This window comes from Echiichthys vipera (genome assembly GCF_963691815.1).
Source record: "Echiichthys vipera genome assembly, chromosome: 13".
Classification (NCBI taxonomy): domain Eukaryota; kingdom Metazoa; phylum Chordata; class Actinopteri; order Perciformes; family Trachinidae; genus Echiichthys; species Echiichthys vipera.
Window position 1 is genome coordinate 21,251,668 of NC_139838.1, and position 21,464 is coordinate 21,273,131.

Consider the following 21,464-nt stretch of genomic DNA (forward strand, 5'->3'; position numbering starts at 1 on the left):
ATGAACCTGAAAATTAGCAATATATGGGACGTACTGTAACACACTAAACATTTAAGGAAAGGTTCTGGTTTTGGTTTAATGTGAACAGTTTACAGATACTGTACATTTAATGCAAAAGTTTTCCTCTTCATCCATTCATCTTCAACCCCTTGTCCCTATCGGGGTCACGGGGGGCTGGAGCCGATCCCAGCTGACATCGGGCGTGAGGCGGGGTACACCCTGGACAGGACGCCAGTCTATCACAGGGCACATAGAGACAAACTGAGACAGACAACCACTCACACCTATGGGCAATATACAAGCGAACCTTTAACGCACAGAGAAGCAAACTTTCTATGTGTTGAGACAGAACACAAAGTGTTCAATTTAAGAGGAGGTGCTATTGCATACAAAGTCAATACAAAGAAGTGACTAGATGGGGATTGGCCCGAGGAGGTGCAAATTGACGCAAAAGACGCTCACGTGAAATTTGAAGCTGTTTCAACTTTTCAGGCTTTAGGAAAATAATAGAGAAGCCTTGAGTTTCTAGAGAGTTCAGTCAGAGGCTGAGCTGAACGCAAACACAAGGGCATTTTCACAGACATGGTGGGTGTGTACATTGCTGGCTACAGCTAACATCTGTTTCATTTCATTTTAAAGTTCTTCCTGTTGTCTCTGTGAGAAAGAAATCCCTCCTCTGCACTGTCCACTAACTGGCCCACTCCCTCGCTCCCCCATGTTGCACATTACTCTGCAATGTGACACAGCGGCACGACTGAGAGGCCGAGGTTTAACAGCCTAAGTTCAAGGCGGAGTGTGTATGAATGTGTATAAATCTGTAGCTGGACCCTAAATGCGCTCAAGCGTGTAGATATTTATTTGTTTGTGTGTGTGTGTGTGTGTGTGTGTGTGTGTGTGTGTGTGTGTGTGTGTGTGTGTGTGTGTGTGTGTGTGTGTGTGTGTGTGTGTGTGTGTGTGTGTGTGTGTGTGTGTGTGTGTGTGTGTGTGTGTGTGTGTGTGTGTGTGTGTGTGTGTGTGTGTGTGTGTGTGTGTGTGTGTGTGTGTGTGTGTGTGTGTGTATATGTGCTGTTGTTTTGCTATCTGTGATAGTCGTTTTTTTTTGCAAACTGAGGTCGTTTTAGCCCCCTAAATTCCCAGATATAGATAAATATTTGAATGAAGGGTTAGGATTTAAATCAAGGCTAGGGTTAAAATTAGTTCAGGCTGAGGACCACAGTTTAGGTTTAGGATTAGAATACATTTTAATTTAGTTCCAGTTGTGTGCAAACGACTTCAACAGTGCCCCAGCCCTGTTGCATGTTCTTTTCCGTCACTTTTGTGAAGAACGCCACACTCAAGACACAATACCATAAATCAAATAGGGAGAAAAGAAGACTCTCTATATTGATTCATCCTCAGTGTTATGTGAATAGCATTCCCCACGTGTACTTGGATTGAAAAGCACAGGTGTGCTCTATTTGATATCATTATGAGCTCTGGGATTTGTACTGATGAAGGTCTAGTGACTGAAATCTTGACTTCTTCTTTGTACACCTGAAATGCAGCAAGCCTTATGATCTCAAGTCTCTCAACATACATCAAAAAATGCAAAAAATGCATCAAATATATAATGAGGTAGAAGATAGGAAAAAAAAAGGTGAGGGTAGGGGAGTATTATATTATCCTGTATTAGGATAATATGTGCCTAACTTATCTATCACCAGTTTAAAGATTAAGTTTAGGATTAGATTTACTGCTTAGCATGTAGAAGAGACTGTTAACATTAAAGGACTAGACCTCATATAACATGCATTCTGATACGTTAGCTAGATATTAATATCTTGATCATACAGTGGGCCTTTGCATTCGAAACTTATATTAATAAGCGTTATCATTATCTTGAGTCTGCCCGGTGTGATCATATCTCAATATGTCAATTAGGTATAGGCAGAACTGTAGCTTTTTGCCTGGCTTGTGTGTGAGAGCACAAAAAGAAGCAGTTAGTTAAGTGACCAAACCTCAGATTCACACCTGACTGAGATCTGATCGCAATACAAGCCAGACCACTTCCAGATATTGTGCGGCTTGTCCGATAGCATTCCTAGCTCAATGCATTCTGGGTGCATTCACACCTATAGAGTCAACAGAAAGGTCCTCATGAGCATAGCGTTCCATGCTGTGTGTGTGCATTCTTGTGGTCATCGATCAGCTGTACAGGCAGGGCAAGGGGAGATGGGAGATAGCCATCACATGTTAGTCCGTTTATCAGAGCTGAGGCCATTCCTCACCTCGCTCCCTGTGGCAGACAGATGAAGGGAAGCAACAGCTCACACCATCTATGAATCTCTCCTTCTCTTACCCCATGTCTTTCTACCTCCTCCCTCTCTCTATCTCTACAGTATATCTCACTCTGCTTATGCCTCCTTCTCTCACTCCTCCTCCTCTCTATAAGTGCCCTATGCTTCTTGCCATCTCTCTCTCCTACTTTGTCTCCTTTTCTCTGCGTTTGAAGTCTTCTCAGATCCCACAGTAACATATGGAGAGAGAGAGTTAGGGAGAGTGACTCACTGAGACTAAGAGAAAGAAAGGGAGAGGGAACACATTGCATGATCAGTCAGGAGTTACAAGGGGTTGAGTGCTGGAGGGTGGGCTGATGGTGAGGATTGAGAAATATATGACAGATTTTCTTGTAAACTACCCGAAGTGGGAGTCTAGAAAGTGCTGTCTCTCGCCGTCTCATGCTGACAAACATATTAGTCACTGCAGTTTTTTTTTCTGCAACACACACACAAACACAAGCGCCATGGGTGCTCATTCTCTTCTCTCTCTCTCTCTCTCTCTCTCTCTCTCTCTTTCTCTCTCTCTCTCTCTCTCTCTCTGTTTCTCTCTCTGTCTTTCTCTCTCTCTTTCTTTCTCTCTCCCAACACACACTCCTACACATGAAAACTTTCAAAGTCACACTTCTCAAGCACCTACTCTAGAGGAATAAGTGAAAAAAACATCCGGCTTTCCACTCTCTGTGAAAACCTGACAGATGTGTGTGTGTGTGTATGTGTGTGTGTGTGTGTGTGTGTGTGTGTGTGTGTGTGTGTGTGTGTGTGTGTGTGTGTGTGTGTGTGTGTGTGTGTGTGATTGTGTGTGTGTGTGTGTGTGTGTGTGTGTGTGTGTGTGTGTGTGTGTGTGTGTGTGTGTGTGTGTGTGTGTGTGTGTGTGTGTGTGTGTGTGTGTGTGTGTGTGTGTGTGTGTGTGTGTGTGTGTGTGTGTGTGTGTGTGTGTGGGTGAAGACACAGATACAATGGCTTGGCTCAGTTTTCCATCATAACAACAGTACAGCAAAGGTGTCCTTACAGCTACCTAATATGGGCTGACCTTACCCAACCTTTTTTAGGATCTGTGTGGTGATGTGATGTACACACACCCATGGCACATTTCTTTTAAAGCTGCTTTACTGGTATGGGAAAATGCATCTACATTTGCATTGAAAATGCATTAGTAAGACAAAATGCATTTTGTACACCCAAGAGCACAGATAAAAAGATATTAATGCAAGATCATTATTCACAACGTGCAAAACTTGAATTACTGACTACAAGAAGCAGCAACTGAGGTATCCTATGCTGCTTTTTTGTAACTTTGGATCCACTTGTCTTGATACATTTTGCCAATTTTTATTTTATTTTGGGGGTATGATAATGCAATTTTATTTAAAGTCTTTTCTCTTTATGAATATACTTTCTGTTAAATGGTCATATTTACTGCATGAAATTAAGTATAACTCGATTTAGCATGCAAAAACAACATGCATAGCGACTCCCTCTTTGTAAGCCTGGTCTGTCCATGGGAGCTTTTCTCGGGGCCAAGCTTTTGTTCACAGGATCTGTACAGTATCAAGGTTTTTTCAGTCTTGAATCAAGCTCAGACGAAAACGGAATGTCTCTGTCTTTTCCTTTATCCTTGTTGCGGCAGAGCCAAAAGCTGACTGCATCAGTAATCAGTCATTGGCCATGCAGGGTCTCCGGTCAGGAGCGTCTCTGCTGTGGAATTCATCAGCACACGGAACCAAGGGCAGCACTTAGGGGAGTTATCAGCCTCACCAGACAGCTGGCCATGTCTGCCACCGCTATTAGCGCGCATGTGAACAACACACACACACACACACACAAACATGCACTCTTGATCTCACATTTAGTGTAAAGACACTGTATAAATTACAGACACAAAGACTTTTGCCCATATCGACCCACAGACAGGGACATTCATAAATACTAAAGGCAAAAATAAAGTAGAATATATTTAAATATATATAGATATATCTAAAATATATATTTAAATGTAAACACATGGGCTGATGCAAGTCCCTTCATCCGGCCTTTACAGCTTTACGTATAATGCCTCAGAAAGCCTATTTATGCCTCTGCCCTGTCCACAGCAGAGACTGGAGACATTATGTTTTTAGGTTGTCCGTCCGTCTGTCCCTCCCTCTGTAAGTCCATGCATCAGTCTGTCCGTCTGTCAGGAACAGAAGGGATTGGGGCAGATAATTAATTGGTCACACTAGCCTTGGTACTGCGATCTCTTGTGTTTCCGAGTTGAAGATGTGTGTGAAGCATCAACGTTTGCAAAACAATACACTTAATACCTTCCATTATATTTCTTATAATATATCCCTAAGTCTTCACTACATATAATATGTAAGTCTGGTCAGACATGGGTGTAAACTGCAACTTGACTGGTTGACAGAGGCATATACTCTCACAAAAAGTGAACACAAAGGCCCACCACCCCTCGTATATACACACACATCCACACATCCCTTTGGATTCGGTATTTTTGCTCACTCTCCTGGGTTTGGTTTATGCTCACTGATCCCCCCCTGTTCCATATTCCCTTAACGGTACAGCTCAGTGTAGGTAGCCCTGTGGAAGAACAAGGGCAAAAAAGTGGTACAGAAAGGAAGTAGGAGGGTAGATTAAGAGATGCAGGATGAAGAGAGAATGGAGAGAAAGGAAGATGATGGAGTAAGAAAGGAAAGAGAGAGAGTGCAAAGTGAGAGAGCAAGGGCAAGAAAAGAGTGTGTGCATGCGTACGTGCGAGCCTGTGTGCGTGCATGTGTGTGTCTGTGTGCTGATGAAATCTGCCGTCCTCAGCAGCCTTCCGTTAAAAGAAATCGGATTAGCTATCCTCCGGGAGAGAACCTTCAGGAATGCAGATGACGGATTGCGGCGCACAGGTTTCTCTCCTGGACTTAGAGGGCCTCACACACACAGACACTTACACACACACCTATTCACACACGGACACACACCATCAGCAGACAAAGGACTCAGTTCTCCGCTCTTTCCTTTTCTCTCCAAAGGGCATTTCTTCATTTCCTCTCATTCATAAATACATGATCATACGTGATTGAAATAGAAAAAGAGGCGTCTTCAATACCAATTCACTTTCCTATTGACAAGCTTTTCCCCACATTGGCTTCGTCAGTTTTACCAGTTTGAAAAAGAGTTGATTATTATTTTATTACATTTATTTTTAACAAAAAGAGTCAGGGTATAAATCACGTTTTTCCCCCAAGTACAATAAAGGTACAGCGAATTATGTGGTTGACATTATCAACAGATTTCCCAGAGACATACAGAGTATAAAATAACACACAGGGGACGATGACAGAATGCTGTCCAATGCCAATGCACTGTGTGCTTTGCCATTTAGACCAAGATGGCAATCTTATCTGACAAAATACTTTCTGCTGAAATGTTATGAACTCAATCAAATAACCGGGCTTTTGGTACTACGTACATGCCAATAAGACTTTAGAGAGTAATTTGATAACACTCTCATGTCTGTACATTTAATATGAAGGTCAGACTGGGAACAGAGGTAACTACTTTGGCTCTGTTCAAGGGAAAAACAAACGTTTCTTACCAGCAGCTCACTTACACGTTACATATCGTTTGTTTAATGTGTGCGAAAAATAAATAACCAAAAACTTATAATCATCTCATCTTACTCTCAGCAAATAAAGTGAAAAAGCTGTTTGTTCAAAATGTATTCCTTTAATGGTACAATGAAAAATACAGACACATAAAAGGTAAAGTTGTGACTTGCTTTGTTATCGATGTCTTTTCAATTTTCTCTCAGTTTAATGTTATTTCATACCTTTTTTCTGATCCATCTCTCTTAAATTGTGATTAATCTTGCACGTTTACTGTGTTTTTTTCTCTTTCAGACTGGCATGGCGTTAACATATGATCCCGCTGCAATGCAGAATGGGTAAGAGCTTGACGTTCAATCCATCCTTGGCACCATCTAATACACTCACCTCTTGGCTCATAGAACCCTAGTCAATAATACTGCCATACCTAAAGATTAATGTAGTGGCTGCACTTTGTTACTGTTTGATTAGGAGAATCTGTATGGACTTAAAGCATCAGTTTTCAATCGTTGGGTCAGTTGAGAAATGGCAAAGGGTAGTTGAGTGAGCTTGTGTGTGTTTACGTGTGTTTGGGTGTTCGTATGCGTGTGTTCCTGTCTTTATGTCATGACCTAATGCTGCTTTGGAAATAAATGACCCGGCAACATGTTTTATTTTCCCCCGCTGTACTGAGACAGGAAGGAGAGTGTGGAGGCTCCCCTCTATCTCCCTCTGGCCTCAGTCATTCACAGGAAGCTCCTCATTCCCTGCTTCCTAAACCACTTATCCCCCAATGACTCAGAGTCAATCTCAACCCAAAAACTGGATGAATAGCAGCACTCATTACACACAGCCTGCCATGTTAAAGCCTGCTTTGCTGCAAATCCACCAAATTATAATCCCAGAGATATTTGTGTTAAGCAACAGACCTGCTGGGGAAGGAATGATTCACTCGTAATATATTTGACCAGAAGTTTTGCTTAATGATGATGTTCCAGAAAAAAGGGAAACAGGGTGAATTAAGTAGCAAAGAAAGTAGTCAATTTTATACAAATGCTAATACAATATAAAAAATAGAAAAAATAAAGTGAATCAGCTAGCAATGAATGTGGAGGTATACAGTCAATTTATTTCATATGTTAATGTGAAGTAGAAAATAAAAACGCAGTTGAACTGAAAATGTAAAGAGAAATGCCACTCCACATTTGTCAGAATGTGGTTATTGGTACATCAAAATTTAAGTGCAAATTGGATTATTCATCCATTCATCCATTTTCTGCCGCTTATCCGGGGCTGGGACGCGGTGGCAGCAGGCCTTTTGCATTTTAAGGATATTGAGATGTTCCCAAGCCAGATGATGTATATATATATATTGATATCTCCGGAGGTCTACTCTGGGGTCCCCTACCAGTTGGAAAACCTCCAAAGGAAGGCGCCCTGGAAGCATCCTAATCCAATGCTGACCCACCTGAACTGGCCCCTTTCGACACAAAGGAGCAGTAGCTCTACTCCAGCTCCCTTCTGGATGTCTGAGATCATTACCCTATCTCTAAGAGTGAGCCCAGCTACACTGCAGAGGAAAATCTGGTACGACGCCCACACTACTGCTGAGGGCACACCAAGAACCTTGATTTCACACTCCATTTTAACCCTAAAGTCCCTGAGATCCTTGAGCTTCTTCCCTTGGTGCAACAACTCACTCCCAACCAAGACGGAGCAATTATCTGACACCATTACCAGTACCATGGCCTCAGACTCAGAGATGCTGACTCTCATCCTGGGCTTCACAGTTGACTGCAAACTGTGCATGCAGGAGGTCACGGTCTGATGAAGACAACAAGACCACATCATCTGCAAAGAATAGCAACTCTGAGGTTTCCAAACCAGACACTTTCCCTGAGATCTTACCTATGAAAATCACAGTCCAAATCAGTGACACGGGGCAACTCTGGTGGAGCCGAACACTCTTTGAAAAGTGTTTGACTTATTGCCCGAGAGTACGGACACAGCTCTCTCTCTCTCTCTCTCCAACTCATACGGTAGTTATGACCCTGGTAACCCAGACTCCCACTGTACCCCCACACAAGACTCCACATCCCGAGAGCCAGTCTGTGATGCCAGGGTTCAGCACACCTAGGTACCCAACTTTCCCTACTGCCCGGCTGACACTGACAATAGACCCCAAAGCTTATTCCTGCAGATGGTGGGTTCACAGGGCAAATTGGATTAGTGAATTCAAAATATGATTATGATGCAAATTACCCATATATATATATATACTATTGTTAGACTAAATTTACATTAGTTTGCATTAATACTTGAATTAATGTACTTTATACTCCTGTTACACTTGTCTGTGTAAAAAAAATATTCATAACGGCAAAATACCTGTCTCTTTTTATCTTCAAATATATATTCCCCAAATACAACATTAGAGTTAAAATATAATGTAATACAAAACATGAAGAGCTGATGCTTGTTTTTAAACCTTCTACATAACTTTAGTAATATGATCTTTAGCTCAGGTGACAGAAACTATTGGATGTTCCACCGCCTCACAGGGATCACAGCGACATTCTGTTGCCATAAACCTTCAGCAATGAGATAAAGAAGAGAAACCGACCACCTCGTTTCTCTGCAGCTCATGTCAAACCCTAGCTTCTTAAAATGCATTACGTTTTCCACTGCTTAAGCCAGCCAGGCAGCACGGTACAGTGTAGCCTTAATACTAGAATCCACATTGAAAAGAAAATACAGACAACCTCCACTTTATACGATGACAAAGCTCAATTTGATGTGATAAAACCCGACTTTTCAATTGAGAACACTATAAGACACTTCATGAAACTTTTATGTGGCGTTCGAAATACAATATATGGCCGTGTGTTTGCTCTGAACAAGCTGCAGGATAAATCGACAGTGTGTTGTGTGTGTGTGTGTGTGTGTGTGTGTGTGTGTGTGTGTGTGTGTGTGTGTGTGTGTGTGTGTGTGTGTGTGTGTGTGTGTGTGTGTGTGTGTGTGTGTGTGTGTGTGTGTGTGTGTGTGTGTGTGTGTGTGTGTGTGTGTGTGTGTGTGTTGTTTCTTTGGTATATAGACAGAGAAACTTTTGTATAGACCTGATCTGTCAGTTGATACACCATTTTTGTATTAAGTTAGCAGAATTTCATGTTTACATTATGTTCTATAACTAATTCTGCTATGTCCTCTCCTCCTTTACTCATTATCTCCTTTCTGCCTCTCTTTTTTCCAACTTCCTTCCCCTCTTTCTCTCCCTCCCTCTCTCACCCTCCGCAGGTTCTACTCCTCGCCTTACAGCATCGCCACCAACCGCATGATTGCACAGACCTCCATCACGCCCTTCATCGCTGCTTCCCCCGTTTCCACATATCAGGTGGGCCATAATGCACCGCATTATGGGTGGATTACTGTATGCGTAATATGAGGGTTTGTTTTGTGTAAGGGGAAGCAACAGAGGGGGCGGGCTGCAAAACAGCGTGTGCTCTCTCATCCTTTCTTTGCCGTTCCAGCTGTGCATGATGACATCTGTTTCGTAGGCGGCAAACACAACTGGCATCAGAAAAGAAGCACCAAAAAAAAAAAGGCTGACAGGGAAGAAAAAACTTAAATCACCCATCAAGAATGAAAGTGTCTAGGAAAAAGAAACACTTTCCTCCCTCCCAGTTACCTGACCTCTTTTGTGCTCCTTCAGCTGCTAACGCACTAAAGGCGTTTTTTTATTTTATTTTATTTTTACTAACTTGGATGCAATCGCTTCGTCTCCCAAAGTGAATTTCCACATTCCTCACGGCTGTGATCTGTAGAGTAATGAAAGGGAACAGAACAAGAACGTGAAAATTGGCTGTGTTAGATGTCAAGAGCATTAACCGATTTCCGTCACCGCGCATTTCACGCAGCACCCTTTGCCCAATCTAAACATCAAGAGGCTACTGTGCCCTCTCGCTCAGACAATATCGTTTAACATTGCCTCTGTTTGGTATGCAGAGACAGACAGACGAGGATAGTGAGGAAGAGAGAGGAGATGAAGGATAGATGGGGAAAATAAAAAGGGACAGATGGATAGAAAGACAACTAGGGAGAGGAGAAAAAATATCACTGATAGCAGTGATGGCGATGGCTCGGGTGGGGGTGCAGAGGAGGGGTGTTGCTGAAGGTTGCTGTGCCCGTCTTTGAGGTATGCTTGATTAAAACTCTGGTCCAGTACCTGCGGTGGAGGGGTAGGGGAAAGAGGAGGGAGGAAAGTGGGCCAGGGCGCGTCTCTAATCCGCTCTCGGAAGGCTTCCCAAATTGATTTATCAAAAACAATAGCCAGGCTTTTGAGGAATATTAATCCTCACAGTTTCAATATCGGGCAGCTCTGCCATCGCTTCCTGTAATATTGCCCTTCAGCCAGTCACGGCAGGAAGGTGAGTCCTTCATCTTCTGTTCAAGTACAAAGAGACAGAGGGAAAAGAAAAAAGGAAGACAAGCCAGGCAGCCACATGTGCCAGACAAAAGGAAATCGCTTTCTTTCATGATGGAAACTATTGCCTTTGTAATGAAAATCTCAAGGTGCATAGAATTGACTGAATCTGCCATTCCCTCTGTTATGTTTATGTTGAGTGGATATTTTTTGAGCTACTAGTTTGATGGCGTTGAATTATCAAAATCTGCAAATGACCCATGCCAGCAGTGTTCTGGTGTTCTTTCAAGTCTGCCTCCGGTTAGCTTGAATGAAGATTGGCTTTGTTTCCTGGAAAAACAGCTTTGATGCTCCACGTGACAGGAGCCAGCCGAGGCCAGATCACTACCAAGATCTCAGCTAGTGCCGCCAGCCAACCGTGGCCTGGTTTACATCACTGGCTCTGCAGACTGGCTCACTGGCTGACTAAATATGTGGCTGGCTGGCCAGCTTACTAACTAGCTAACAGGCTGGTTGTTTGGCTTTACGTGTGACTGAGTGACTGGTTGGATGGGTGGCCAACTGGCCGACCGTGCAGCTGAACGACTGACTGGGCGTTTTTTTGGATTATTGGTTGACAGGCTGTTTTAAACGGTAACACAAGTGGTGAAGTTCAGCCAGAGGTAGGGAGCTTCCTAGGTCATGCACATAATACCAATCACTCACACTGAACCTACTATAGCTATAGACTAACTCTACCTTACTAACTGTTGTAAGGTTAAATAAGCAGAACACGTCAGAGCTGTTTTTCGATCATTTGGGGAAAATCCAAGTCAAGTCACAAGTCAGTCAAGACAAGTCTTTCAGGTCTCTTAATGCTGCATTTAAGTATTTTCACAAGCTGTCGTGAAAGCACTCTACCTGAGGCCATATGGTTATATTCTTATGGTTTTATAATTGTACCATTGGCCCGTCATTTCCATCGGAAAGAGAGAGGCTGCACTCTCTCAGACAGCTGCATGAGCCACAGTGGCACAGACTGCACTGTTTTTCTGTCAAGTATTACGGCAAAAAAAATCAAGCAAAATTGATATTTGAACCAAAATACGCTGACCTCCACAACACATATTCCATTGTGTGAAGGTAGAAGTTATGACAGTAAACATTTTACTACGGAGAAGATAAAGGTAAATTAAATTTTGTGCATCTCTAAATTCACAGAGTTCTGTCTCTCAGCTTCTGGATACCCTATCATTAGAAGTAGTAGTAGAAGTCGATAGCATCCTAGTAACAGGCTCAACAGAATACATGGTATTACATTACGTAATTAGGATATCACTTTATTCTGTTAAAGTGACAGAAAAGAAAAGATTTAAGATTACAAATACATGTAGTGAAAAGGGGATTATGAGCAGGATTACAATGAAGAATAATATACTATCATGCACATGTGTATAAACTATAAATAATTCATTATCGTGGACTTTGCCGTTGCTATTGCCATTTTTTTTAATTTAACACAGAAAAGATTTCACCACATTTCTCTCATGATTGTCAACATTCATCCTGGACACCCCAAAGGCGCCTTAAATCTAGAAAAGTATACAAAACTAGAGTCTAAGTCTCTCTATTAAATAAATCACGGTTGGTCATGCAGTATCGTGCATGAAGATAAGTGATTAAAGATAATCTTTCTCTGTGTCTATCTGCTGTCCCGTTCAGCTGGGGAGAACAAATACTGCCATGTATAAACAAACAGACTTGGCTTCATGTTATGGAATATCAAGCTTGTTTAGGTGTGGATCCAAATCACGCGTTTGGGTTGGCGCGGAGGATTGATTGCTCTTATAGCAGATTATTCCATGTTTGTCTTTGTTTAATCTAATCATTTTACCAGGATCAGTGGCCAGCCTGTGTGTTTGTCTGCTACAAGCTGTCTGATTCCTCTCTCCAGCACATCTAAAAGCTCTGTTTGTTCCTCCATTCCCCCGGTCTCTTGATCATCGTCTCGTCACTGTTTCACCATCTCTTTAACTTTCTCATCAACATCTGGGAATATGCATGTCTGTATATGTTTCCCTCTGATCAACCCCTTTTGCGGTACCTCCGAAACAAAAAAAAGCTCTGTCCACCACTTTCAAATCCTTTTTACGTATCTTTTCTTTTAACTTTTAAGTAGTCCTACTGCAATTGTGTGGGTCCTCTCTACAGTAGCTGACAGTCCCTTTGAATTTTCACAATGTTTCACCACTCTTGCAACAGCACTGGGTACTGCATTAATATTATCATTATTATTACAATAGAGAAGGAACCTAATTTATGGGCTCCATGCACAAGTCGTACTGTTGGCAATAATGAGAAGGCAGGAGGGAGATTTGCTGCCTCCAGACTTTCAAATTATTTTTGTAATTCTTTGGCACAACTTATTCTGTGTAAAGTTCAGCCATTTTGGTGTATTAAAACCAATGCAATCAATTTAAAACCTCCAGACTCAAGTGTCTGAACATATTGTGAATATTTGAACAGCGTTTATTGCTTTATCTTGGATCTGAGTAAGAATGAGGAATTTTTTTTATTTTTATTGACACCATCATTTTGCATTTTATGTGTTTCTCCTCAGGTCCAGAGTACGTCATGGATGCCTCATCAACAATATGTTATGCAACCTACAGTAAGTACTCTACCATTCACCTGCAGTAACTGACTCCCTGTCAGGGCCCACCCTTAGTTCATAATGTATGGTTTGCCTTCAGTGTCCCCTTTCTGCCATGTTTCACCAGAGTTGTTGAAAGGTTTAGGAGGAGCTTGTTAAAAGAAGTTTTTTACATGTTCGTGCTGAAAAAAGTTTACAACATGGAATATTTTTTTATATTTAGAGCAATACGACTGATCAGAAAAATTGTTTCTCTCTGGAAAACATTATAGCAGCATTCTTCCTCTACTGCAGGTCAAATGTCAAACCTACTAAATTGCATTCATGCACATACCATTTCAGTACCACATGAAAACTTCTTATAGCTAAATGATTACACCACTTTTGTCCTGCAATTACTATACAGTTCTATAAAAGCATACTATCCCGTTCTGATAACCACATGTTTCCATCTTCCCTAAGTATACAAACACATTTAGTTTTTTTTTTGGTTCGGAGTTTATAGGTGTTGGATGTGCCAGGAAGCGATTCAGCATCATTTACCAGACCGCAGCACAATACAGACAGGCTGTAGGCCGTTGCTCTGGGTTACCAGCCCAGAAGGCAGACAGGAGAAAATTAATATTAATTAGATTTAGTTCACTAGAAACACAGTCTGCCCACGCAGGACTGAGGTGGTTACATTGCATCCAGTGGTATTCAGTCACACTGGAAGCGTACAGAACACCGGTTTTCTGTATTTAAGCGTTATTTTTTCTTTTCTGGTAAAATCATATTTTACTACTTCTAGTGATATTTGAATGATGTTTTGGTTTTTATTCACAAGTCAGACAACATATCCTAACCAGGTTTCGAGAATGTCTTCAGAGACTCTAATAGCCCAGCGTATTCACGTTTTAGATGCATGGTTGTAGTAACGTACCAACGGTAAATGCCAGAGTTGCTTCCCTGATGTTGTAGCAAAAAAGAGCATTAGTGGTTTGGTAAATTGTTTTAAGGTTGAGCTTTGACTGATAATGGCTCCATAAGTGTTCTCATTTTGTTGCTTAAAGCTTCTTAATCATTCTGCCAGAGGCTTTAAAGTTTGCTCGAGGCTTTTCAAGGCCCCCGAAGCACATTCAGTGTACATTGTTCCTCATTGCTCTGAACCAGGGAAGGGCACATGTATTTGATTCTTTACAATCGTGAAACAGTTTCATTGTTCCACAGATAATAATTAACCAGATAGACTTAAAGTCTGCTACATTACAATGCCCTGCAGTACAATACAGAGTTAATATTTACATACAGTAGAGAAATTATTGTAAAGGAATAATAAGCCATTTTTGTGAGCTGCTCTACTATGAAGTGCATTATAGTAAAGTTAACTTTACTGAACCGTAAGTTGTTCTGTCTTTGACATACAACATAATTTAACTCATGCTGTAGTATCAACGTTTATTTAAATGTACGGATTAAAATAATATTCATGCAGGTGAATAAGAAACACCTTACTATCTGGTATTTATGATGTCAGGATAATATCTTGCAGTGCAGTGTCATAAAGTGACATTATATTGAGAAACTAGATATGTTTCACACTGAATAGTTGATCAATATCAACCTGAAAGCCTTATAATAATATTAAAAAAAAACTTGAATAACTAAGATTTTTACATATTTTTCAATAATATACAGTACACTAGTTTCATAATATATACATTTTTTAATTTGTGTAATGGATCCTTGGAAAAATGTAACTTTGTAATACTGTTAATAAATTGTGTTTACAATACAAAAATGTATTAACTGGTATTTTCTATCAGCTCCTCCGGCTGCTACTGTCACTGACATGAAAGTGTCAATAGTATTGTTAGAGTCAAAAAAACACCTGCTTGTGAGTCCCTGTGATTGCACAAATTGGGAAACACTGGACTCTGCAGCTGATGGTCCAGCACTCACTCACTTGAGGAGTGCTCAACCAGCCACATGGCTCCCCACTGTGGCCATTTACCACTCGGTCCTACCCATCTCACTTCCACTCACGCTGTGGGACAGTGAACATGTAATCTAGACGCAGCAGGCCACCAGCTAGGCACACACACACCACAACCATCTGCAGCTGCCCTCCAAGCCGCTCAATTTACCTTTTAGCCACGCGACCGCCTGCCTTTCACCTAAACCCTCTTCCATGTCTTAGCTTGCTATCTTTGCAGTCAGGGCTGCACTTTCCTAGTGATGCACTTTTCACACAGGATTAATGTTAGCTCACTAACATGCTAAGTGAGTCTGCCTGTTGTGAGAACGACGTATCGGCCAAGGCCAATGATAAAAAAAAAAACGTCAATCTCTAATCTTGATTATACCAATGCATGTGTATGTGCATACCGTTTCTTCATCCTCTGGCATCTTCTCAGACTCTCTATATGTTGTTATGGTTTGTCTGTCAGCACGCAGACAGAACGTACACAGCCTCATCGCCTATGTTTGTGTAACTGCTCATATTTGCCTGATACATCTCTTTGTACACTGTATGTGTAATGCAGTGCCATATGTTTGGTCAATAGCAGTTATTCCTAACCAGCCTGCACGGCTGCCTGACAGCCATCCATCTTCCAGCCTTATGTCATGAGGCCTCTTGGAGCCATTGGCAGTAGTCACTAGCCAGTAGCCGTATTGTACTGTGGTGTTCATCTCATCAGGCCTTAATGCCAGAAGAAGCCATGTGGCCATATCTGTCCCCATGGCCCCATCCCCATTGTGTTCTTGTGGCTCTCTCTGGCACCTAACGGCTGCTAGTTGCTAACCCCAGCTGTCTCCGCTGTCACTGGATCATAGCTACCAATCTGCCCCTCTTTATGACCCACGCTTATATCTGCTACCAGCTACATACACAGTAGACCGCCCCTTACACACAGCTTGCCACCAGCTCAGTGAATCACATCAAATTACCCAAGCATGCTAGCTTCAAGAGCTCGGGGGCCTACTCAAAGCATTAAAAACCAATTGATTGTGCTGCAGTTTAGCCGATCCGACCACGTGTCGCATGTTAAACCAATGGAGCGTTGAGCAATGGCGCTCTTGGCGTCCGGGCAATATGGAGGCGGTCAAGCATGGAAGGGGAAAGGGTCACAGCTAGCCAGTCATATGTCAGAGTAGAACAGACATGTGTGTCTCGTAACACATAACAGTCAGCCCGACTGAAAATGATCATTAAGGGTATCTGGAACGTTATCTTAGCAACACTGTAGCACTGAAGGTTAAACTGCCATGGCACCTTACCAGTGGAGGTTGCTATGAGCAACAGAATATCTAAACTCTGAGTTACTGAGTCCTAAAAATGACACATTAGCCTCAGACAGTTAGTGGATAGCTTGGTTAGCAGTAAACTGATCACAGAAAAAATAAATCAACAAACAGCTGATGGGCAATCACTAGACAGCTATACTGTAACTAAAGAGTTTCTACAGATAATGCTTCAACTAAAGGCTAGCGATAGATGTTACTGTCGAGCTGTAACAGTACAGTACTGTAGTGGTCGCTACTAGCAACACAATGTTTAACTGAACCCAACTGTTGGTGGCAGAGTCTTTAGATTCACTAACTTACTCCCTGAATAGTATACACCAAAGTATGACCAGTAAATTAAAATCCGGGACATTTCTATACTATTTATGATTATTTTGCTTCATGACTGCTGAATATTGAGTAACGCAACAGTTCTTCTTTAATCTATAAATGAGGAACATTGCATTGTGGGATTTTTAGAAAGTAGTGGTGGACACATTTTCTTTCATTACATTGTTTTTTTGAGGGCACTTGTACATATAGTACATTTTCATGAGTCAGAATTCAGGGGCTTTAATGAAATGGTGAATATAGTAAATATAGAGCACTGTATAGTAAATATGGAGTGGCTTCAGATCCAAATTCTGTATCTCACTTCACTATATTCACATATACTGTATGTAGCCTATTATGTTATCTAATATATAGGGCTAAACTGTTCTCAATGTAAACATCTGTAAAGACCAGGTTCCATTGTTTATGGGATCATACATACTTAATAATATTCTCCAGTGAGGTTCATGACTGACTGCTGGTTTTCATATTTCTTTGATAGTTAAAGCTACAGCAGTGCTCTTTATGCTTATTTGAAGTTATCTGCACTTTTTACTTGAAATCACTTACTGTATATCCTATTGATGCCCGCTGTGAGGTTTAATCATGATAAATTGTCTGGTTGTTGACCTTAAAAGTCCAGTAGCTCTAGAACAAACTGAGCTTGTTTGTAAAATGATGTAACGGGTCGGTAGAGCCATATATGATTAAAGACCTTGTTAATTAGCTGCTGCTGTTGCTGTCTTACTTTATTCCAGCATCCCAGTACTTTGTAGACATAAACGCCCTTAAAAAAATAGTGTCGCACAATAAATTGTAGGAAATTACAGATGATATTTAATGGCAGTAAATCAAACCACAGTATGTTGAAGTTGAGAACAACTTGACCCAGAGTTTGCTTATTGCACAGTAAACAGAGAGCGTTGCAGCTTGTACCGCTTCAGCAAAGGTGTTTGTTTTTTTATCTGACTAGATTAAGTTTGACAAGTCCATCCATACGAAACTGGACTTCATCCTCGTAGCAGAGCTGGCACTTTGTTAGCGGGAGGACAGAGAGAGTGAGGAGAGAACAGTTTTCAAAATTTGTTTATCCCCAATTAATGGTCGAGATGCACTCGGCGTGGAACTTGATTGAAAGTGACAGTGTTTTGTAAAGTGGACAGCTAAATGAGGTTGCAGCTTGTTCTTGCAGGCGTTGCTCGTCTTTCTTTTCCCCACTGTTTATCACTTGTCTTCCCTCTCTCTTCTTCTCCCATACTGTCTCTCAGATCTCCTAATGCTGTGCTCTATTTGGCAGTTTAGGCACGGGATGTCAGAACAGCATGACTGCTTGTCTTTTGTGCTTTTATATATAAAGCTGATATCGTGGTTTTTTGCATTGGATAAAATACAACAAATTAATAACACATGAGATACAAAATTTTACTTTTGGTTTCATTTCCTTAACATTGCATTGTCGTGTGGATGGCACTTAAAAGCTTCAAAGTTGCACTTGCTTATCATCCCGCAACCATCCCAAATGACCAAATCTGATGCATTTTTCATGCGTCTGTAGTAGGAGTGGTGGACTTGGGGCGGCCAAGCCCTGTAAGCTAGTTTGGTACCACGGCGCTGACTTGTGCCCATAGAGCGGTGAAACTGACACAAGGGGGAGTGCTAACTTTGTTCAACAGCAGCCAGCAATTACCTCGTGAGTGCAGGCACTGGCTGATGCAGATTCTCTCAAAAGGGCATTAATCGGCCCAATTAATAAGCCAACCAATAAATTGGTCTATTACTACAGCAGACCTTGTGGAAGAGGAGCAAACTGAAAGATTAAATGCCCCAAAAGACAGAAACACACATGCAGCAGACACACATATGCACAACTGCCTAAACAGACACAGTTTGAGTGCAGAAACACATTCTTAATGGTTAATCTCACTAACATACAGATCATTAATCATGCACACAGACGCTCAAATTCACTTCATACTGCCAAAGAGTGCCGGAGTAGCTGCAGTTCCAGCCAAGCGCAGCATTGCTGTCTTTCCCCATGACTTATCCACTCTCTTTTCTTTTTTTTCCCTTTCCCTCGCTGTGAACTGTATGTGCTTCCAGTGTGTATTTGCTGGAGTGCATTGGCCCTTACATACTGAAGGTGAATTATTGAACTCCTCTCCGTTGCACCCCGGCCAGTTCTCCCTGGCTTCAGCTTTGAATAGACGCTTGCTAGGCCTCGTAGAATTGAACCATAACTCTCTGCCCTCATCGGATGGGGGTGAATCGGTGCACTGTGTGATACCCATCTCCCCGCTTGACACGTAAAACGTTCCGCGGATTCAGAAGGGGAACATTATGTTGGCCTCATGGATACGACTGGCGAGGCAGAATTTGAGACGGGGCTACGGTCGTCCTTGAGTTGCTCTCGCTGCTCTTTCTCTCCTGCTTTTATCTTTCTATCCCTCTCCCATTCTCACTCCGCCTCTACTTCTTCCTATGCATCTCTCTCTCATTTCTCCCTGTTTTTGTCTCACTCTATCCCTCCTGCCTCTCTTTTTCTCTTGCTCTCTCTCCATCTCTCTCTTCTCTTTTGCCCTTTCAGAGTACAACTGCAGTTACTGTGTCGATGCCTGCAAAAAATCATCTGTTCAGGGTTAAAGTTGCATTCATATAAGAGAGATATTGTTGCATTGCCACAGGGTGACTGACAGAGAGATTGAGCTGCTGCATTTTCATAAGCTTTTGGATATTACCCTGAAAAAAATGCTGCTATAATAGCAGAAATACATCTTGAGACAAAAGCAGATGTGCTTTGGTGGACAGGCTTTATTAGCTCACTGTGTTTTTTTAATTGAATTTCTAATCTTGTTTTTGCTTTTGTAAATAGGGTAAATATTCTGGAGAGATTCTTGAGTGTGAAATGATCCGTTTGTCTACAAAAGCCAGTCAGAGAACGGTTGATCCGAGCGTGGAGAGGAATGGACCTCCCATGAAGACATGACAAATACTGTTACATGCTTCATCTAGCATCCTTATCCTCTCTTACATACACATGTAATGTACACACACACAAACACACACAGACACACACACACACACACACACACACACACACCGGACACACACACACAACTTCATCCAAATATCTTGTCCTCCTCAAGTTAGTGGCTTTTTTTGGATAATAGCATCATTACTATGAGCATTTTATAGTCATAATCAGTCATAATAGGGATGTTTAATTTGTGCAGTAGACCTCTGCCTTCTGTAACAGCATAGCCATGAAAAATCTCAATTAATTCCAATTAGTAACATACACTCACAAGCCAATTTATTAGGTACACTTGTACAATCTAATGTCATCCAATACAACAGCTTGGCCATGAATTCTACTTTTACAAAAAAAAAATTTTTTAGTTTTTGTTTACAATTAAGAATGGTGATAATTCTACTTAATTGTATTATTTGGGTCCTAGTGGATGTTGTACTGAAATGTATTATATTAAGGTGTTTCTAATATTCTAGATGGGTGGCCAAAATATAAGAAACACCTCTCAATATTACACAATCCATTTCAACACCCCTAAGGTAAGGTACAACCTCTGCAATAACCATGTAGTTAAATAAATACCTCAGTGGGTCAATCAAAACTGAACAGTATTATATTTGTAAAGGCAGAATTTATAGCAAAGCTGTTGCATTGGATTACATAAGATTGGTACAGGTGCACCTAATGAAGTGGCCAGCGGGCTATAATTGTAGCATAGGGCAACTCATGTGCCAACTGGTGTGAAAATGCTGGTTTCAGTAGTAAAACGTTTTATGTAATTCCATCTCCATCCTCTGACACATTGCACATGATTGACAGACAAATGAATCAATAAGTGGCAGGAGACTGATCCATCATCCCTCGTGGTGTCATTTCATTGTGGAGGACAAATAGTAACACGGTAGATAAACATCTTTGCCAGCCCAGAGGTGACAAATCCTTCATCGGTATCTGGCTCCACATGCTAATCTGTGAACATACATTGTTGTGGCCCCTCAGCTGCTTCATTTTCACAGAAATGATCCCCTTTTCCCTGTAGGTTCTTGTCAGGTTTGCAATTAAGCTTTTCAAACCTGTTAAAAAAAAAATTAGATTTCAAATTTAAACATGATGGCAAAGATAAGCTGCTATCTGCGTCAATGTCAACTTGTGAGGTGTCATTCATTGCTATTCATCAGCGTGCACTACTATTTCTCTGCTACTTGGGTAAAATGAGCAGTTCACCTTCCTGGCTTAGTATGTGGCACATTGTGTCTTGAAGACAGACTGTGCTGGTAATAGTAGGGCAGCCCTGGGTAGTCTCTTAGCCCCAAGGAGGGATTCATGCTGTGAATTAGAGTGAAAAACCCAGGATCATGGCTCCCTTTTTCAGGCTTAACCAAAAAGAAAGGTTCCTGAGCGATGTGAAAACGGTGGAAACAGTCGCTGTAAATGTAAAGTCATGGGGGGCTATTGTTGGCCTTAATATAGCACAGATACAGAAGGTGAACAAGAGAACACACACACACACACACACAAACACACACAAACACTCAGAGAATGCAGGAATATATAAATATGGATGAAAGACAAAGACATATACACACACTAACCAATAACGTGTAATTTTCTGGCTTCTGTGTACCCAAAGTAAATACCCTTCAGTTGGGCAAGGCTTTAGTGTTAGGGCTCCCTGGTATCCTGTATTGTATATAGTTACCAGTCAATCATCAGCAGATGTTATATAACACCAGGCCTTCCAGACCAATAAGGAGTGAACAAGCTTAGTCTGTGTCTGAGTCACTGGAGATGGAGAAATGTCAAAGCAGAACTGAAGCTTTAGCAGAATTACTCCAACCCTGTGAACTGCAGCACCTCTGAAAGAATCCTGCAGTGTTGCGTGTCACATAAACAC

The 21,464-nt window shown here is 41.5% G+C and overlaps 1 protein-coding gene across 5 annotated transcripts in view; it reads left to right on the plus strand.

The window, feature by feature from the left end:
* Positions 1 to 21,464, plus strand: part of LOC310955661 (RNA-binding motif, single-stranded-interacting protein 3) — a gene marked incomplete at both ends in the record, with an annotated part of 278,373 nt that overhangs the window by 230,736 nt on the left and 26,173 nt on the right. For all 5 annotated transcript variants that reach the window (XM_083925620.1, XM_083925623.1, XM_083925621.1 and 2 more), the window contains 3 exons: positions 6,206 to 6,249; positions 9,185 to 9,281; positions 12,910 to 12,960. In XM_083925620.1, the coding sequence (XP_083781746.1) occupies positions 6,206 to 6,249; positions 9,185 to 9,281; positions 12,910 to 12,960 (192 nt within the window). The remainder of the gene's footprint in view (positions 1 to 6,205; positions 6,250 to 9,184; positions 9,282 to 12,909; positions 12,961 to 21,464) is intronic.